General features: G+C 46.0%; 1 protein-coding gene across 1 annotated transcript in view; it reads right to left on the bottom strand.

The window, feature by feature from the left end:
* LOC145409811 (uncharacterized) overlaps positions 1–22,500 on the bottom strand; it is a 103,882-nt gene that overhangs the window by 61,693 nt on the left and 19,689 nt on the right. The window contains exons 12-23 of the mRNA XM_080280118.1: positions 20,687–20,848; positions 19,570–19,667; positions 18,035–18,227; positions 17,069–17,163; positions 15,199–15,388; positions 14,041–14,135; positions 8,924–9,122; positions 8,586–8,692; positions 6,455–6,698; positions 4,096–4,235; positions 2,638–2,761; positions 1,498–1,592 (exon numbers count right to left, since the gene is read on the bottom strand). Coding sequence (XP_080136244.1) covers positions 1,498–1,592; positions 2,638–2,761; positions 4,096–4,235; positions 6,455–6,698; positions 8,586–8,692; positions 8,924–9,122; positions 14,041–14,135; positions 15,199–15,388; positions 17,069–17,163; positions 18,035–18,227; positions 19,570–19,667; positions 20,687–20,848 — 1,742 coding nt within the window. The remainder of the gene's footprint in view (positions 1–1,497; positions 1,593–2,637; positions 2,762–4,095; positions 4,236–6,454; positions 6,699–8,585; positions 8,693–8,923; positions 9,123–14,040; positions 14,136–15,198; positions 15,389–17,068; positions 17,164–18,034; positions 18,228–19,569; positions 19,668–20,686; positions 20,849–22,500) is intronic.

The following is a 22,500-nucleotide window of genomic DNA, read 5'->3' as shown; positions in this document are numbered from 1 at the left end:
GAGAGAGAGAGAGAGAGAGAGAGAGAGGGGGGTATACCAGTCCATTCCCGGGTGATATAGTGCAATTCGAGAGAGAGAGAGAGAGAGAGAGAGAGAGAGAGAGAGAGAGAGAGAGAGAGAGAGAGAGAGAGAGAGAGAGGGGGTATACCTGTCCATTCCAGTGTGATATAGTGCAATTCGAGAGAGAGAGAGAGAGAGAGAGAGAGAGAGAGAGAGAGAGAGAGGGGGGATATAAATGTCAAATCCAGTGTGATATAGTGCAATTCGAGAGAGAGAGAGAGAGAGAGAGAGAGAGGGGGTATACCTGTCCATTCCAGTGTGATATAGTGCAATTCGAGAGAGAGAGAGAGAGAGAGAGAGAGGGGGGGGATATACCTGTCCTTTCCAGTGTGATATAGTGCAATTCTAGAGAGAGAGAGAGAGAGAGAGAGAGAGAGGGGTATACCTGTCCATTCCAGTATGAGATAGTGCAGCTCTAGAGAGAGAGGAGAGAGAGAGAGAGAGAGAGAGAGAGGGGGGGTATACCTGTCCATTCCAGTGTGATATAGTGCAATTAGAGAGAGAGAGAGAGAGAGGGGGGGTATACCTGTCCTTTCCAGTGTGATATAGTGCAATTCGAGAGAGAGAGAGAGAGAGAGAGAGAGAGAGAGAGAGAGAGAGAGAGAGAGAGGGGTATACCTGTCCTTTCCAGTGTGATATAGTGCAATTCGAGAGAGAGAGAGAGAGAGAGAGAGAGAGAGAGAGAGAGAGAGAGAGAGAGAGAGAGGGGGGGGTATACCTGTCCTTTCCAGTGTGATATAGTGCAATTCGAGAGAGAGAGAGAGAGAGAGAGAGAGAGAGGGGGGGATATACCTGTCCATTCCAGTGTGATATAGTGCAATTCGAGAGAGAGAGAGAGAGAGAGAGAGAGAGAGAGAGAGAGAGAGAGAGAGAGAGAGAGAGAGAGAGAGAGAGAGAGAGAGAGAGAGAGAGAGAGAGAGAGAGAGAGAGAGAGAGAGAGAGAGAGAGAGGGGGATATACCTGTCCATTCCAGTATGATATAGTGCAATTCTAGAGAGAGAGAGAGAGAGAGAGAGAGAGAGAGGGGGGGGGGATAAAACTGTACATACCAGTATGATATAGTGCAATAATAGAGAGAGTGAGAGAGAGAGAGAGAGAGAGAGAGAGAGAGAGAGAGAGGGGTATACCTGTCCATTCCAGTATGAGATAGTGCAGCTCTAGAGAGAGAGAGAGAGAGAGAGAGAGAGAGAGAGAGAGAGAGAGAGAGAGGGGTATACCTGTCCATTCCAGTGTGATATAGTGCAATTCGAGAGAGAGAGAGAGAGAGAGAGAGAGAGAGGGGGGGGATATACCTGTCCATTCCAGTGTGATATAGTGCAATTCGAGAGAGAGAGAGAGAGAGAGAGAGAGAGAGAGGGGGGGGATATACCTGTCCATTCCAGTATGATATGGTGCAATTCGAGAGAGAGAGAGAGAGAGAGAGAGGGGGGGTTATACCTGTCCATTCCAGTGTGATATGGTGCAGTTGACGGTCAGTCTGCCTCCCACCACAGCCTCCTGGGACACCACTGAGTCTACACGAGGCTGAGGGGCTCGAGAAAGATAATTATACTCATTATCACACTAATTACCTCATTATCATACTAATTATACTTATTATCATACTAATTACTTCATTACCATACTAATTATACTCATTATCATACTAATTATACTCATTATCATACTAATTATACTTATCATACTAATTACTTCATTACCATACTAATTATACTCATTATCACACTAATTATACTTATTATCATACTAATTACTTCATTATCATACTAATTATACTCATTACCATACTAATTATACTCATTATCATCCTAATTACTTCATTATCATGCTAATTATATTCATTATCACACTAATTATACTCATTACATGCTAATTACCTCATTATCATACTAATTATATCATTACCACCATAATTATACTGCAACCCAGTAACTCATTTACAACGCTGGGTAGTAACCATATCATTAAATATGAGTGATGTGGAGCCTATTATAGTGCCCCTGTTAACTGGGTGGAGATGCAAACGCAGCATCCACCCAGGAATCATACTTCCACACCCTTCCTTGCACCTCACTGTGGCAAGGCTGTCTACCACAAGCGGCGTTTGTTTGCTTGCAGTTGATGGGTTTGCTCAGCCAGACAGACCGGGGTTACACTACTGCTACTACTACTACTAAAAATAATAATAACAATAATAATGATAATAATAATGATAATAATAATAATAATAATAATAATAATAATAATAATAATTTTTAGTTGTAGTAGTAGTAGTAGTAGTAGAAGTACTGATAATAATAATAATAATAATAATAATAATAATAATAATAATAATAAATACTACATCATTCCCATGTTCCCCTCAGCACCACTCTCGTAACACTTCCCTCTTCCCTCATCTTCCCTCCCTCTCTCTCTCTACTCCTCCCTCAATCCCTCCCTCTCATCTCCACCTCTAAACTACCCAACTACCCATCCATATCTAACAAGCTCATTAGACAGTAATCACCATCATCAGCAATTACCTCTTAACTACGTAATTACCCATCTCTATGTAACAGAGATAATTACACCTACTTCCGAGTTTTAGCAGTGTTCTGGCTTGTATCTCACGGTCGTAAAGCACAGCGCGGCACACGTACACACCCTCGTCCGTGGTGGTGAAACCCGGGATGAATAACACAGCACTCATTCGCCCAAACTGAAAGAGAAAGCATTTTGGTGTTGGTACGGCTGTCCACGTCCTCCCTCACCTTTATCATGCTTTTTCTGCGTCATCCACTCACTTGATGTAGTCCTGCATACTTCTTCCTTCATCTTTATCATTCTTTTTCTGTGTCTGTCTTCCTCTCTTCCTATTTCTCACCATCATCCACTCACTTGATGTAGTGCTGTCTACTTCTACCTTCATCATTCTTTTTCTGTGTCTGTCCTCCTCTCTTCCTATTTCTCCCATCTTTCCTGTCACTTTTTATTACTCTTCTTTCCTTTACAGGTGGCTTTACATTGAGTGACAAGCCAAATGGTTTCCTGTAAGCCAGGACACCATTTACAACGCTGGGTGGTAACCATATAACCAACCCATACGTGTTCCCTACGTGTTAACAAGTGGGTTGGTGGAGGGTTAGTGCCCCTCCCCGTAAAACAACTAACTCAAGACAAACGGCCACCCCTTACGGGATTATGGCGTCTGACTATAGATAAGTAGATAGATAGACTGATAGATAGATAGACAGATTCTTGGGTGCAGTACTGGAATATATTTACAACTCATTCACTATTGTAAGACTGATTTCTTATTACAGGAGGATATATGTGGACAGAAATTACAATCTATGTGTTCCTTCGATAAGAGGTTAGTTACTAGACAGATAGAGGGATAGACAGACAGACAGACAGATAGATAGATAGATAGACAGACACATAGATAAGTCACTACAAGAAGCTCTGCAAATTGAGGTAGGGTAAAGGATGACAGTCCCACGTAGAATATGCTTAGTGTAAATAGCTCCCACTCAGCACAAGTGCCTAATGTAGATAGATGGATAGACTGATAGATAGATGGATAGATAGATGGACTGATAGATAGATGGATAGATAGATGGACAGATAGATAGATAGACAGACTGATAGATAGATGGATAGATAGATGGACAGATAGATAGATAGGCAGATAACACAGCACAATAGGCCACGTAAAATGAAGGCTAACAGCGCCACATAAACCATGCTTTGTGTAAATGGTGCCTGTGCAACTAAAGGGCCTGCCATAGATAGATAGATAGATAGACAGACAGACAGATAGATAGATAGATAGACAGACAGATAGATAGATAGATAGACAGACAGACAGATAGATAGATAGATAGACAGACAGACAGATAGATAGATAGACAGATAACACAGCACAATAGGCCACGCAAAATGAAGGCTAACAGTGCCACATAAACCATGCTTTGTGTAAATGGTGCCTGTGCAACTAAAAGGCTTGCCATAGATAGATAAATAGACACAGTAGATAGATAGACAACTCACCACAATTGGCTCAGGGATAGACTCTTTGTACCAGGCCACCATGGTACCAGCCGAGCCCTTCACGGAACAGTTCAGGTACAAGTCGCCGCCTTCACTCTCGTATACTTCCTCAGGTGGGGCGCTGACAAACTCGAGCAGTTCTTTCAAGGAAGGAAAAAATCTACATTACTTCCTGCCATATGATTTTGTCCTAGGAAACCATTTACAACGCTGGGTGGTAACCATATAACCAACCCATACGTGTTCCTTACGTGTCAGCAAGTGGGTTGGTGGAGGGTTAGTGCCCCTCCCCGTAAAACAACTAACTCAAAGACAAACGACCACCCCTTACGGGATTATGATGTCTGGTTATAGATAGATAGATAGATAGATGGTATATAATTCTGTCTGTGTTAATTTCTGCAATATACTTTTCTTCATTTCATACCTTCCTGGTCCATACTCTCCCTAACACCTCTTCCTGAGTGATTTATTTTGTTTTTTACATTTTGCCATCGTGTGTTACATTAATCATTCCAATATCACCATACTCTGCATAAATAACATACGGTAGGATATTACTCAGCCGTATATGAAAATAAATCGGTATGGAAGAGGTGTTAGGTAGCTTCCTTTACCACCGAGAATACGAGCGTTTGCCTCATTCCAGGTCACCCTCTCCCCCTCCACCAGGCGGATCCACTGCTTGGTTATACACACGTCCCTCAACTCCCTCCCTATCCCCCGAAAGGACCATGGTGGACTGCAGGAGGAGGGGAACTTCAGCCTGCAGTTCACTGGGTTCACGTTTACATGAACATCAAGAACAATAATAACTACTACTACTACTACTACTGCCACTACTACCACAACTATTGCTACCAGTACAACTATTACATTCTCTTCTGCTACTGCTACTGCTATTACTACTTCTTTTACTACGACTACTTCTGCCACTACTACTACTACTGCTACTACTACCACTGCTGCTACTACTACTACTGCTGCTACTACTACTACTACTATTGCTACTATTATTACTACTACTGCTACTACTGTTGCTGCTACTGCTACTACTACTACTACTGCTGGTGCTGCTGCTTCTCTTTCCACTACTACTACTACTACTACTACTACTACTACTATTGCTACTATTATTACTACTACTACTACTACTGTTGCTGCTACTACTACTACTACTATTGCTACTACTATTACTACTACTACTACTACTGTTGCTACTATTATTACTACTACTACTACTGTTGCTGCTACTGCTACTACTACAACTACTGCTGGTGCTGCTGCTTCTCTTTCCACTACTACTACTACTACTACTACTACTACTACTACTACTACTACTACTACCACCACCACCACCACCACCACCACCACCACCACACCACCACCACCACCACCACCACCACACCACCACCACCACCACCACACCACCACCACCACCACCACCACCACCACCACACCACCACCACCACCACCACCACCACCACCACCACCACCACACCACCACCACCACCACCACCACCACCACCACCACCACCACCACCACCACACCACCACCACCACACCACCACCACCACCACACCACCACACCACCACCACCACCACCACCACCACCACCACCACCACCACCACCACCACACCACCACCACCACCACACCACCACCACCACCACCACCACCACACCACCACTACCACCACCACCACCACACCACCACCACCACCACACCACCACCACCACCACCACACCACCACCACCACCACCACCACCACACCACCACTACCACCACCACCACCACACCACCACCACCACCACACCACCACCACCACCACCACCACACCACCACCACACCACTACACCACCACCACCACACCACCACCACCACACCACCACCACCACCACCACCACACCACCACCACCACCACCACCACCACACCACCACCACCACCACTACACCACCACCACACCACCACCACACCACCACCACACACCACCACCACCATACCACCACTACACCACCACCACCACCACCACACACCACCACCACCACCACCACCACACCACCACCACCACCACCACCACACCACCACCACCACCACCACACCACCACTACACCATCACCACCACACCATCACCACACACCACCACCACCACCACCACACCACCACCACCACCACACCACCACCACCACACCACCACCACCACCACCACACCACCACCACCACCACCACCACCACACCACCACCACCACCACACCACCACCACCACCACACCACCACCACACACCACCACCACCACCACCACCACACCACCACCACACACCACCACCACCACCACCACCACCACACCACCACCACACACCAGTAATTTCCAGGTCCATGTGGTCTTGGCCAAGCAGCGCGCCGGTGGGATGGAAGACCTGACAAGCCCACGGTCCCTGGAGGTCTAGGGTGAGGGAGTAGAAGCCCAGGGTGAAGGCGGTCAGGGGGTGGCCATCCTCCTCGCCCTGACTCACGGCCACGTTGACCAGGTGCATCGAGGTAGACATTTTGGTTCTGTTTTGGATGGCCACTTGCGGATCATCCTCGTGTTTGAAGATTATTGTCTGAAAAGGAATTATTATTATTATTATTATTATTATTAGTTATTTAAGGGGAGCCTGTGGAGTCACATGGAGAGACAGGCTGACGAATGAGGATATAAAGGAGCGTTGTGGTGTTGATGTGGATGTGATAGGAAGCGTTATGAGGAACACACTGAGGTGGTTTGGCCATGTGGAGAGGATGGAGGGTGAAAGACTGACGAAGAGAGTGTATGTGAGTGAGGTGGAGGGGGGAAGAGGGAGGGGGAGGCCGAGGATGAGATGGAGGGATGGGGTGGAGAGGTATATGAGAGAGGGGGGTGTGAGCTGGGAGCAGGGCAGTGAAATGGCGGGGGACAGGGCGACGTGGAGGCGATTTGTTTGTGGCCACCCCAAACGGGATTGAGACGTCTGGCAATAGATAGATAGATTAGTTGCAATAGTAGCAGTAGTAGTAGTAAGAGTGATAGTAGCTTCGCATCGCATCGTTTATTCTCCAATATGCATGCGTCAGCCTTGGTCACCTACTGGCGGCTCTCCATGCTGCTTGATCTCTGGCAGCCTCCCTATCCAGTCCCTTATCCCTGAGGTCACACTCTACGACCTCGTCCCAGGTCTTTTTCGGTCTGCCTCTCGCAACCCTACCCCCAACGTTCACACTTCTCACCCTCCACACCCAATTGTCATCCTTCATCCTCTCCACATACTCAAACCATCTCAGTCTATCCCTCCTCATCACAACACCAATACACTCCAGTCCCATCCTTCCTCCCAAACCATCTCAATCTACCCCTCCTCATCACAACACCAATACACTCCAGTCCCATCCTTCCTCCCAAACCATCTCAATCTACCCCTCCTCATCACAACACCAATACACTTCAGTCCCATCCTTCCTCCCAAACCATCTCAATCTACCCCTCCTCATCACAACACCAGTACACTCCAGTCCCATCCTTCCTCCCAAACCATCTCAGTCTACCCCTCCTCATCACAACACCAATACACTCCAGTCCCATCCTTCCTCCCAAACCATCTCAATCTACCCCTCCTCATCACAACACCAATACACTCCAGTCCCATCCTTCCTCCCAAACTATCTCAATCTACCCCTCCTCATCACAACACCAATACACTCCAGTCCCATCCTTCCTCCCAAACCATCTCAATCTACCCCTCCTCATCATAACACCAATACACTCCAGTCCCATCCTTCCTCCCAAACCATCTCAATCTACCCCTCCTCATCACAACAGCAGTACACTCCAGTCCCATCCTTCCTCTCAGCTCTTCCATCGTAAACCTAGCCCCCCCAGGCCTCGCACTCGGGGACGCACTACACATCCACCTAATCATTGTCATTTCAGTATGTTTGAGCCTGCGAATATCCTCTTCCTTTACTGCCCAGGTCTCACTACCATACAGCATTATGCTCCTAACACATGCTGCATACAAAGACCCCTTAGCACATAGGGAGAGCCCTCTCAGTGTCAGGAGAGGCAATAGCTCCCTGAACTTCTTCCAACCACTCTTCACTCTAGCCACAGAGCTGCTCCAGCCCCACCTCCAGCACATAACATGTCTCCCAAATAACAAAACTCTTCCACACACTCAAGAGACTCACCAGCAAGTTCAGTCCTTTCACGCCTGACAATCTCCACCTGCTCTCCCTGACACACCGCACACATAAAATCAGCATTATCTCGCTGTCTACCTCTAATACCACTACATCTCTTATGCACCCACTTATCACAGACACTGCACAAGATGGAATTACCTCCTAAGTAGTCGTAATCGTAGTAGTAGTAGTAGTAGTAACAAGGACAAGAAGTCGAAGAACAATATGAAGAACAGTATCACTAACACTAATAACAACAGATAAAACCAAAACAGATCAATCCCGGGTCTTACCACGGTGTCTGGGTTTACGCCCTTGACCACACAGGTGATGGGGTTGGGCGAGTCTATCCAGTTGGGCTGTGTGGGGGAGTCCATCTTGAGCGTCACCTCCGCGCTCTCTGCCAACACAAAATATCGTATAATCTCTGGCCTTGTGGCGTAAGAGACTGACTAGGAGAGTGAGAGACTGACTAGGAGAGTGAGAGACTAACTAGGAGAGTGAGAGACTAACTAGGAGAGTGTATGTGAGTGAGGTGGAGGGCGAAGGGAAGGGCTAAGTTGGGTGAGTCCATTTTCAGGGTCACCTCACCGACAGAAAGAGAGAGGGAGAGAGAGAGTATAACACTAACTTAACACCGTGATAGTGGTGGATGTGACACGTCGGGTGGAAGTATAGCACTGATAAATCCCCGAATCCTCCATCTTCGCCGATGTGACGCGCAGGATGTGGTCTCTTTCGTCTGCATTCGTAGCGCTCGGCCTCTGAACCACCTCGTAGCGCCAGTCAGTGTCCTCATTAACCGTGTGATTGTTGAAGAGGAAGGTGACCTGGGAGAGAGAGAGGAAATACGGGAAAATACAAAATAAGGTGACCTGAGAGAGAGGAAATACAGGAAACTACAAAAAATAAACAGATCGTTCGTTTTCGTTCGTTCGTTTTTAAAGGCTCCAACATGCTTGCATGTGTCGGCCTTGGTCACCTAATGGCGGCTCTCCATGCTGCACGATCCATTGCAGCCTCCCTGTTCAGTCCCTTAACCCTAAGGTCACACTTAATGACCTCGTCCCATGTCTTTCTCGGTCTACCCCTCATAACCCCACCCCCAATATTAACACTTCTCACCTTCCTCACCCAACTATCATCCCCCATCCTCTCCACATGTCCAAACCACCTCAATCTACCTCTCCTCATCACAACACCAATACACTCCAGTCCCATCCTACCTCTCAACTCTTCCATTGTAAACCCAGCCCCTCCAGGCCTTGGACGCAGGGACGCACTGCACATCCACCTAATCATTGTCATTTCTGTACGTCTGAGCCGGCGAATGTCTTCCTCCTTCACTGCCCAGGTCTCACTGCCATACAGCATTACACTCCTAACACACGCTGCATACAAAGACCCCTTAGCACGTAGGGAGAGCCCCCTCAATGTCAGGAGAGGCAAGAGCTCCCTGAACTTCTTCCAACCACTTCTCACCCTAGCCACAGAGCTAGCTCCAGCCCCACCTCCAGCACACAACATGTCTCCTAAATAACAAAACTCTTCCACACACTCAAGAGATTCACCAGCAAGTTCAATTCTTTCACGTCTGACGATCTCCACCTGCTCACCCCGGCACGCCGTACACATAAAATCAGCATTATCTCGCAGTCTACCTCTGATACCACTACATCTCTTATGCACCCATTTATCACACACACCGCACAAGATGGAATTACTTCCCACGCCCTTGTGGCAAACTGCACATGGCCACTCTCCCTCGTCTTTGACAGTACCGCCACCAACCCTAGATATCATCACTTTTGTTTTATCTGCATTTACCCTTAAACCCTTTTGCCCCATACCGTCTCTCCACTTCCTAAACCTTTCCTCCGCCTCCCTTTCATTCTCTGCAATCAACACCAAATCATCAGCATACAACAACTCCCACGGGAGTCCGTTTCTAAAGTCACGTGAAAGGGCTTCAAGTACCATGATAAACAACATGGGACTCAAGACTGACCCCTGATGCACACCAACATTCACGGAAAACTCATCACTCAAATCTCCATTCACTCTCACCTGGGTTTGAGCACCCACATACATGGCCATAACCACCCTAACCAGCCACTCCTCCAAGCCAAGCTTTCTCATTGCCCACTTCACCACCTCTCTAGGGACTCTGTCAAAGGCCTTTTCCAAATCAACAAAAACAAAATAAAGATCCCTTCTCCTACCAATATATTTTTCCTGAAGCTGTCGAACAATGAATATGGCATCAGTGGTCCCCCTACCTGGCATAAACGCAAACTGCATCTCATCAATATTCACTCTTTCTCTAATCATACCCTCTAAAACTCTCTCCATTACCTTCATTATCTGATCTAAAAGCTTTATACCTCTATAATTCCCTCTTTCCAGGGCATCACCCTTCCCTTTATACACATTTACAATTACACTCTTCAGCCAATCATCTGGGACAACACACTCATAAATAATCCTATTTATCAGGTCAGTGACTAAACTCACCCCTATATCGCCTGAGGCCTTCAACATTTCGGCAGTCAACCCAGACACACCTGCTGCCTTCCCCACCCTCATCCTGCCTATTGCCTCACTCACAGTAGCAGTATCAATCAAAGGCCAAGGGCCAGACACTGGATCTGCTGGCTCCAAACCTTCCCTGTCCCAGTCAAACTCCTCATTCAACAACCGGTTATAATGCTCTCTCCATGCATCTTTAATATCCTCACTGTTCACCGCTACCCTTCCTTCATCATTCTTCACACACTGCTCACCTATGACATCCCGATTATCCCTCTTCACCTGACCTGCCACCCTAAATATATTTTTCCTTTCCCCATGATTTAGGTTATCAAGTAATTGTCTCTGTGACTCAGACTTTGCCCTGTATACCTGTCTCCTAGCCCTACGCTTGGCAGCCAAATATTCCTCTTTGCTACCACCCTTCTTCCATTCCCGGAAAAGCCTTCTTTTCTCCTTAATTGCAGCTTCTACACCCTCATCCCACCACCAAGTTACTTTATGTCTTGGTGGTCCTCTTGTCCAGCCGCATGTTACATCAGTAACTCTCAAGAAATTGTTCTTGAGGGCTCTGTACTGTTCATTAACGCCTCTGTCTACAGCTCCCTGTTCAGCCACCACTCTCCTCAACTCGCTGTAGAAGGCATCCCTTACTACTTGGTTTTTCAGCTTCCATATTTTCCTCCTAGGTACATAAGTCCTCTTTTTCATCATTTGTTCTTTAAGCACCATATCACAAATCAATAGTTTGTGCTGCTGCACACACTCCTCACTTCCTATAACTTTAACATCCCTCACTAACCTCCTATCGGCCCTCCTAACCAGAAAATAATCTATCTGACTGCTATTTCCCCCAGACTCATACGTAATTAACCTACTGTCTCTTTTCCTAAAATATGTGTTGCACACAATCATGTCCGTTGCCTCCCCAAACTCGAGTATCCTTTCCCCTTCTGCATTCCTTAGACCATATGCACATCCCCCATGCACTCCTTCATAACCTTGGGCTGCTTCACCTACATGACCATTTAAGTCCCCTCCCAAAATCACTATCTCATCATCCCGCATACCACCCACTACACGTATTAAATCATCCCAAAATCTATCTTTCTCTGATTCATCCAATCCTGCCTGTGGAGCATATGCCGATATAATCACAGCTATCTTTCTTCCCAACAGAATTTTCACAACCAATATCCTATCGCTTACTCTCAAAACATTCATAACATATTCCACCCATTTCTCCGCAACCATCACACCAACACCTCCATATCCGTCTGTCCTCCCCTGCCAAAACAACTTATAGCAACATTCCTTCCCAACAATCTTTCTGGCTGATCCACCCCTGTACCGGACTTCCTGCAAACACGCCACGTCCACCCACCTCCTACTGAATGCCTCAACGACTTCCCCTGCTCTTCCCCTCAAACTTCCCACATTCCATGAACCCACCCTCATCCCCATGGGTGATTTACTGTCCTCAGGCTTGCTTTGAAACCTTTTTGTTTTGTCATCTTCAGTATTAATAAATGGGGACAGACACAGCACAGGTCCCACTCACCGCACAGTCCCAGGTCCAGGCAATGGATCTGGGACCCCTAGCCCACCAGCTTACCAGTGGCTGTGGTAGTGGCCTCGGGGCACCCTGCCAGGACAGCTGCAGGGACACCCTCCAAGCGCGTCTTGGCACTGCAACTATCCCGCCATTATACACCCACTGATAGGGCAGCCTCCTGGGACGCTACTCCCAGGTTCGGGCCCCTCTCTATTGGGCGGAAGCGGCAGCCTGGGAACCGCAATGCCCTGTACCCTCTAGCACAAGCCCGGGCCCCATCTCGCCCTGGACCCATGATCTATGCCGGCGGAACCCCCGCCACGCCTCCCCCCAGAAGTCTGCCACTAGGTAGCGGGGGCAAAGTTTTCTGGCCGCATGCCCTTGCTGGCGCCAACCCCTGTAACGTAGTGGGATACGTTGTGTGAAATGTAAAGTGCATGTGGTGTAGTGCATAGATAGTTAGAGGAAATGTTTGGGAGAGTATGCTGGTCTCCTCTCCATGTTACTGTCACACTGAAAAGGTCAGCAAAGGGAGATGGTTAGATAGCTAGTGAAACAGGAGCTCCAGCTCTCCCTATCACCAGCATTCCCATTCCCCTCGGGAGTACTACCCTGTTCGGCCCGTGCTACGGCCTCCTCCTACAAATTCAAACTCGCGCCATGTAACGTTTCCTCTTTGTTTACGTGTCCCGTTTTCTATGCGATTATTTATATCTATTATTTTATGACTAATTATACATCTATTTTTTTTATCATCATCATCATCATCATCATCATAATCGTCGTTATTACTGTCATCATCATCATCACTATCCTCCTCCTCCTCATCATTATCATAACGATCATCATCATCATTATCATCATCATCAACAAAGATTTTTCCCCAACACACAAACACACACACACACACACACACACACACACACACACACACACACACACACACACACACACACACAGAAGAGTCAGTCCTGCAGTCCACCATTCTCTCTCTCTCTCTCTCTCTCTCTCTCTCTCTTTCGGGCATAGTAACGACAGATTTGCACTAGAATATGATGACAGTCACGAAGAAGTGCTATGTTAAGGTGAAACTAACTAATACTAGAATATGATGCTAGTCACGAAGATGTGCTATGGAAAGGTGAAACTACTTAACATTAGAGTGTGATGCTAGTCACGAAGAAGTGCTATGGAAAGGTGAAGCTATAGTAAATTAACACTAGAATATGATGCTAGTCACGAAGATGTGCTGTGGAAAAGATGTTGAATATGATGCTAGTCACGAAGAAGTGCTATGGAAAGGTGAAACTATGGTAATTAACTCTAGAATATGATGCTAGTCACGAAGAAGTGCTATGGAAAGGTGAAACTATGGTAATTAACTCTAGAATATGATGCTAGTCACGAAGAAGTGCTATGGAAAGGTGAAACTATGGTAATTAACTCTAGAATATGATGCTAGTCACGAAGAAGTGCTATAGAAAGATGAAACTATAGTAATTAACTCCAGAATATGATGCTAGTCACGAAGAAGTGCTATGGAAAGGTGAAACTATAGTAATTAACTCTAGAATATGATGCTAGTCACGAAGAAGTGCTATAGAAAGATGAAACTATAGTAATTAACTCTAGAATATGATGCTAGTCACGAAGAAGTGCTGTACCTGCTCTTGCCAATTTCTGACGGTGCAGGTGATGTTAAATTCCTGCCCCTCCACAGCTGGTGTAGTGGAGATGCTCACCACTTCATCACCAGGACCTGCAACATCATCACCATCATCAACATCATCACCACCATCATCAGTCATTATTTATTATCATCATTGTCATCACTATCATCATCATCACCACTATCTACAGCATCATCATCATCATTATCATCATCATCACTATACAGCATCACCATCATCATCGTCACCACCACCACCACCACCATCATCATCATCACTACCTACAGCATCATCATTATCATCATCTTCACCATCATCATCACCACTATCTACAGCATCATCATCACCATCACTACTAACATCATCATCACCACTATCTACAGCATCACCACCACCATCACCATCACCATCATCACTATCTTCATTATTATTATCATCATCACCACCACCATCGCCACCATCACCATCATCACTATCTTCATTAATATCATCATCATCAACATCATCACTACCTACAGCATCATCATCATCATCATCACCATCATCATCATCATCATCATCATCACCATCATCATCATCATCATCACCATCATCATCATCATCACCATCATCATCATCATCACCACCATCATCATCATCATCACCATCATCATCATCATCATCACCATCTACAGCATCATCATAACATTATACATAAAGTGTGTATGTGGAGAGAGAGAGAGAGAGAGAGAGAGAGAGAGAGAGAGGAAACAAGGCTCTCTCTTATTATTTTTTCTTGGAGGGAACGATTTGTGGACATATGGCCTTGGGTTCCTTCTTTCTTGTATAAAAATAAACAAAAATAAACAGCTGGAGGGAAGAAGTGGAGGAAAAAGGGAAGCGAGAGGAGGGAAAAACAAACGGAGGGAAGAAAAAGTGGAGGAAAAAGGGAAGAGAGAGGAGGGAAAAACAAACGGAGAGAAGAAGTGGAGGAAAAAGGGAAGAGAGAGGAGGGAAAAACAAACGGAGAGAAGAAGTGGAGGAAAAAGGGAAGAGAGAGGAGGGAAAAACAGCTGGAGAGAAGAAGTGGAGGAAAAAGGGAAGAGAGAGGAGGAAAGAACAAGTGGAGGAAAGATTGAAAGAGAGGAGGGAAGACGCCAGCCTCGTACTTACTGTCCACCATCACATCAATACTCATGGCCGTGTACTGGTCCAGGAAGCACTGGTAGGTCCCTTCGTCGTTGGTGCGGGCCGCGGTGACTTCAAGGACATGGTGGAGTTCCGCGGCGCCGGGCTTCGGGGCGTGGTACTGGAAACGCGGGTCCTCTCCGGGCACCTCTACGCCGTTGTGGTAGAAAATGACCTGAAGGCGGAACAGTAGCTTAAATGAGGAACAGCATCGTTCATAGATGCGGAACAGTAGCTTAAATGAGAAACAGCATCATTCATAAACGCGGAACAGTAGCTTAAATGAGGAACAGCATCATTCATAAACGCGGAACAGTAGCTTAAATAAGGCACAGCATCATTCTTAAACGCGGAACAGTAGCTTAAATGAGGAGCAGCATCATTCTTAAACGCGGAACAGTAGCTTAAATGAGGAACAGCATCATTCATAAACGCGGAACAGTAGCTTAAATAAGGCACAGCATCATTCTTAAACGCGGAACAGTAGCTTAAATGAGGAACAGCATCATTCATAAACGCGGAACAGTAGCTTAAATGAGGAACAGCATCATTCATAAACGGGGAACAGTAGCTTCAATGAGGAACAGCATCGTTCATAAACAGGGAACAGTAGCTTAAATGAGGAACAGCATCATTCATAAACGGGGAACAGTAGCTTCAATGAGGAACAGCATCATTCATAAACGGGGAACAGTAGCTTAAATGAGGAACAGCATCATTCATAAACGGGGAACAGTAGCTTAAATGAGGAACAGCATCATTCATAAACGGGGAACAGTAGCTTCAATGAGGAACAGCATCATTCATAAACGGGGAACAGTAGCTTAATGAGGAACAGCATCATTCATAAACAGGGAACAGTAGCTTAAATGAGGAACAGCATCATTCTTGAACGGGGAACAGTAGCTTAAATAAGGCACAGCATCATTCATAAACGGGGAACTGTAGCTTAAATGAGGAACAGCATCATTCATAAACGGGGAACAGTAGCTTAAATGAGGAACAGCATCATTCTTGAACGGGGAACAGTAGCTTAAATGAGGAACAGCATCATTCATAAACGGGGAACAGTAGCTTAAATGCAGAACAGTATCTTTTTAAAGCTTGAAGACAAAACAATATCTTTTTAAAACCTGAAGACGGAACAGTAGCTTTAATGCGGAACAGTATTAAATGGTGACCAGTGTCTTAAACACGGAACAGTAGCTTTTAAAACGCGGAACAGTATCTTTTTAAATGCAGAACAGTATCTTGTTTCATACCTGAAGGTGGAACAATATCTTAAACACGGAACAGTATCTTTTTAAAACGTGGAACAGTATCTTTTTAAAATGCGGAACAGTATCTTTTTTAAAACGCGGAACAGTATCTTTTTAAAACGTGGAACAGTATCTTTTTTAAACGCGGAACAGTATCTTTTTTAAAACGCGGAACAGTATCTTTTTTAAACGCGGAACAGTATCTTTTTTAAACGCGGAACAGTATCTTTTTTCAAACGTGGAACAGTATCTTTTTTAAATGTTGAACAGTATCTTTCTTAAATGTGGAACAGTATCTTTTTAAAACGCGGAACAGTATCTTTCTTAAATGTGGAACAGTATCTTTTTAAAATGTGGAACAGTATCTTTTTTTAAACGCGGAACAGTATCTTTTTTTAAACGCGGAACAGTATCTTCTTTAAACGTGGAACAGTATCTTAAACACGGAACAGTATCTTTCTTTACGATTATGATTGGGGTGGGAGGGGTGGTTGGGTGGAGAGGAGTGACATTGGTGTGTGTGTGTGTGTGTGTGTGTGTGTGTGTGTGTGTAAGTCTTTCGTACAGACACAGCAAGAACGTAACATGAATCACACCTGTTCTTTCCAATTTCTAACTGTACAGGTGATGAAGAAGTCTTGTCCTTCCACAGCAGGTGTTGCCTCCAGCCTCAACACCTCTCCCGGCAACCCTGCAACACAATGCAACACATAAACACAATGATACACACACACACACACACACACACACACACACACACACGTTCTCCCTCCCTCTCTCATATACCATCCTACACACACACACACACACACACACACACACACACACACACGTTCTCCCTCCCTCTCTCATATACCATCCTACACACACACACACACACGTTCTCCCTCCCTCTCTCATATACCATCCTACACACACACACACACACACACACACACACACACACACACACACACACACACACACACACACACACGTTCTCCCTCCCTCTCTCATATACCATCCTACACACACACACACACACACACACAAACACAATGATAAACAAAGTAGGCATAACTTAGATCCTTCAACCTATGCATAACATTCTTCAACCTATGCATAACATCCTTCAACCTATGCATAACATTCTTCAACCTATGCATAACATTCTTCAACCTATGCATAACATTCTTCAACCTATGCATAACATCCTTCAACCTATGCATAACATTCTTCAACCTATGCATAACATTCTTCAACCTATGCATAACATCCTTCAACCTATGCATAACATTCTTCAACCTACGCATAACATCCTTCAACCTACGCATAACATTCTTCAACCTATGCATAACATTCTTCAACCTACGCATAACATCCTTCAACCTACGCATAACATCCTTCAACCTACGCATAACATCCTTCAACCTACGCATAACATCCTTCAACCTACGCATAACATCCTTTAACCTTCATATACCGGTAACTCAGATACACAGAACAGGAGGGGTCATTGTACCTGTAATAAAGATGCATAACAAAAGGAGGCTATGTACACGTAAGCCATCATTTCCACTTACGCCTAACTTGCACGTATGCGGAGGACGACGCCTGTGCCCCTGCCGTACACTCGTAGGTGCCGGCGTCCTCCAAGCGGGCCTTGTGCACCACCAGGTAGGCGTCGGTCAGCTGCTCCTCCAGAGGGAACACCATCACGTTGTGCCGACCGTCGCTGCTGGGGTCCACCGAGGCACCGTCAAACACAAACTCGATCTGCAAGGTGAATGTGGTGGCCCAGTGGTTAGGGAGGTGGTCTACTGTCCAAAAAGGCTCAAGATTAAACCCAAATGCAAAGGATTGGTGGCCCAGTGGTTATGGAGGTGGTCTGCTGTCCATAAAGGCTCAAAATTGAACCCATATGTGAGGGAGGGGTGGCTCATTGGTTAAGAAGGTGGTCTGCTGTTTTAAAAGACCCAAGATCGAACTCATTTATGATGAGAGGTGGCTCAGTGGTTAGGGGGGTGGTCTGCTGTCCAAAAAGCCTCAAAATCGAACCCAAATGTGAGGAAGGGGTGGCCCAGTGGTTAGGGAGGTGGTCTGCTGTTCATAAAGACTCTAGATCGAACCCACAGTAAGACAGAGAAGTTTAATTATTGGCTCAGTGGTTAGGGAGGTGGTCTGCTGTCCAAAAAGCCTCAAAATCGAACCCATATGTGAAGGAAGGGTGGCTCAGTGGTTAGGGAGGTGGTCTGCTGTCCAAAATGACTCAAGATCGAACTCAAATGCAAAGCAGGGGAGGCTCAGTGATAAGGAAGTGGTCTGCTGTTCATATAGACTAAAGATCGAACCCAAATGTGAGAGAGGGGTGGCCTAGTGGTTATGGAAGTGGTCTGCTGTCCAAAAAACCTCAAGTTCGATCCCACAGCGAGAGAGAGAGAGAGAGAGAGAGAGAGAGAGAGAGAGAGATTACAGACGTATTTTACCCACGGATTTTTGAGAGAGGATAAAACTCTCTCTCTCTCTCTCTCTCAAATAATCCAGTAAAGTTGTTTTTAATTACATGACGTGGTTAAAAAATTAATTCATTATAGTGTGGCACAAGGAAGCTCCCTAACACCTTTTCCTAAGCGATTTATTTTGTTTCTTACACCATATTGTCCAATTCTATATACTTAAATAACGTATGAAAGGAAACTAGACAGCCATATCCAAAAATAAATCGTTAAGGGAGAGGTGTTAGGGAGCTTCCTTATCTGACGGGAATACGTGTGTGTATGTGTGTGTGTGTGTGAGAGAGAGAGAGAGAGAGAGAGAGAGAGAGAGAGAGATTGTGTGCATGTGTGTGTGTGTGTGTGTGTGTGTGAGAGAGAGAGAGAGAGAGAGAGAGAGAGAGAGAGATTGTGTGCATGTGTGTGTGTGTGTGTGAGAGAGAGAGAGAGAGAGAGAGAGAGAGAGAGAGATTGTGTGTATGTATGTGTGTGTGTGTGTGTGTGTGTGTGCGTGTGTGTGAGTATACGCGTGTGCGTGCAAGACAGCGCTTGTCTCGTATGTATATATGTGGAAGACTGCGTGTGTGCGTGCAAAATTGCGTGCGTGCGTGCAGATCCCGCCTCACCTCGCCTTCCCAGTTCCTGATGGTGCACTGAATGGTAAAGTTGTCGCCCTCTGTTACGCTGTCTGGAGCTATAACTTCAAGGACTTCTGCTGTGGCGGCTGGAGGAGGAGGTGTGGAGAGGAGGAGGAGGTGTGGAGAGGAGGAGGAGGTGTGGAGGAAGAGTGGAGAGGGTGGAGGAAGAGAGGGAAGGAGAGAAGGAAGAGAAAATGTGGAAGGAATGGGATGTAGTTAGGAGGAGGAGGAGTGGAGAGGAGGAGGAGGAGGGGAGGAGGGAAGAAATAATGTTAATATAGTACTGCAATCACAAGTACTCTCCTTAAAATGGACTGTGGTTATTGGTGCTGTAGTGGTGACAGCCGAAGGTGTATGCTATTTGTTGTTCAAGGGGAAAAGATGGAACTTGAAGATATGGTGCAATGTGAGCAAACATAAAGACAAATGTACATAATGATTCACACACACACACACACACACACACACACACACACACACACACACACACACACACACACTCTTACACTCCATCACCGTCACACACACACACACACACACACACTCTCCATCACCACCGTCACACACACACACTTACACTCCACCACCACCGTCTCACACACACACACACACACACACACACACACACACACACACACACACACACACACACACACACACTCTCCATCACCACCGTCACACACACACACTTACACTCCACCACCACCGTCTCACACACACACACACACACACACACACACACACACACACATACACACACGCCTACACTCCATCACCACCGTCACACACACACAAACATATACTTACACTCCATCATCACCGTCAAACACACACACACACATACACACACACACACACACACACACACACACACACTTACACTCCACCACCACCGTCACACACACACACACATACTTTCCACCACCACCGTCACACACACACACACATACTTTCCACCACCACCGTCACACACACACACACACACACACATACTTTCCACCACCACCGTCACACACACACACACACACACACACACACACACACACATACTTTCCACCACCACCGTCACACACACACACACACACACACACACACACACACTTACTCTCCACCACCACCGTCACGTCGGCCAGAAAGGACCCAGCGTCACTCGTAGCGGAGCAGCGATAGTGGCCAGCGTCACTTCTGGTAGCGATAGGGAGAGCCGTCACACCGTCCACGTCAACGTCACGGCCATGTACTGCGTTGACCTCCACCCACGCGTCACCTGGCCATCATCATCATTATTATTATTATTATTATTATTATTATTATTATTATCTATTGTATTAGCATCATCATCATCATCATCATTATCATCATCATCACTATCATCACCATCATCATTATCATCATCATCACTATCATCACCATCATCATCATTATCATTATTATTATCACTATCTACAGCATCATCATCATCATCATCACTATCTACATCATCATCATCATCATCACTACCATCTACATCGTCATCATCATCATCATTATCATCACTACCATCTACATCATCATCATCATCATCACTATCTCAATATACAACATCATCATCATCATCACTACTTTCAGTACCACAACCACCACCACCACCACCATCATCATCATCATCACTGTGGTAGCGCTTTTTGAGGTGGTTTGGCCATATGGAGAGGATGGAGAGCGAGAGACTGACGAGGAGTGTATGTGAGTGAGGCAGAGGGGGGGAGAGGGAGGGGGAGGCTAAGGATCAGATGGAGGGATGGAGTGGAGAGGTATATGAGAGAGTGGGGTGTGAGCTGGGAGCAGGGCAGTGATACGGCAGGGGACAAGGCGACATGAAGGCGATTTGTTTGTGGCCACCTCTTACTGGATTAAAGCGTCTGGCAATAGATACATAAAATAGATAGTTTTTTGGCCCATTTTTACAGGAACAAACAGTGACAAAAACGGAACCTTATAATATATTTTATTTATTTATTTATTTATTTTTTTGAGGCTAAGATGCTCGTGAGTGGTTGGTGGTGACTGGCTGAATGCAACATGTCTGAATAACAGTTACTATCCCAAACTTCCTCCTCAGATATATGTTGTCAATAATGCTAACGAGTAAAGAGATATTGAAGTAATGTTGCGTAGTGAAGTTTGTGCAAGAGTGAAAATCTCAACGTGGTCTCCAATGGTCAGGTAAATTCTTGAGCCGGTCCCACCTTTGTCCTCTGAGCCGTTTTTCTGTTCCTGCTCCTCGGCCTTCCATCGTGCGTTGAGCCTCCATTGCAATTCCTTGTTCCGCAGCATCATTTACAGCTTCCTCATTTTTTACCATGTCATTGAGGTCAGCGGCGTCAATGGCTCCTGAGACCTATAGAACTCCAGTCTCAGCAGCCAGCCACAATAGCGTTTCTTTCCTTTGGCTAGGCACAAATCTGTCTTGGGTGTCCGTGGCAATATAGCTGAGATTTTTTTCCCTCCAGCCTCTTCAGACACTTCCTGGCTGGCTGGTGAAGGTTTTCCAGCATCCTTTGCCAGATCTCCGGTTCAAGTCTCTCGTCGAAGGTGCCCAGGGAGATGGCCTCCTCACTGAAATACCAGAGGTGATGTCGAAGGGCTTTCTCTGCCACTGATGCCGCCTCCTGGTCCGGGTAGTTGAGGAGGTCCTTGAGATGGTCCAGATTATTCTTGGGGGTCCTGCTTGGTATGGCAGCTTCATGTCAATACTTGATGTAGATAAGGCAGACAAATTTCGCCTCTCTCATCAACCCTCGTTGTTCTGTGGCCTTCAGACCAACCTGACCCGCGAAGAGCAGGATCTTGAAAGTGTAGACAGCCTTGGCCATCCATCTTGCTTGGTGATATTCACCAGGGGATCGAAATCTGACACAAACTCGCTCCTGTATCTCACCC

The sequence above is a fragment of the Coenobita brevimanus genome, chromosome 83, assembly GCF_032717465.1.
Source record: "Coenobita brevimanus isolate Jiangsu-jjx chromosome 83, ASM3271746v2, whole genome shotgun sequence".
NCBI lineage: Eukaryota > Metazoa > Arthropoda > Malacostraca > Decapoda > Coenobitidae > Coenobita > Coenobita brevimanus.
Note: the sequence above shows the minus strand (reverse complement) of the source record. Positions and strands in the feature narration are given on the sequence as shown.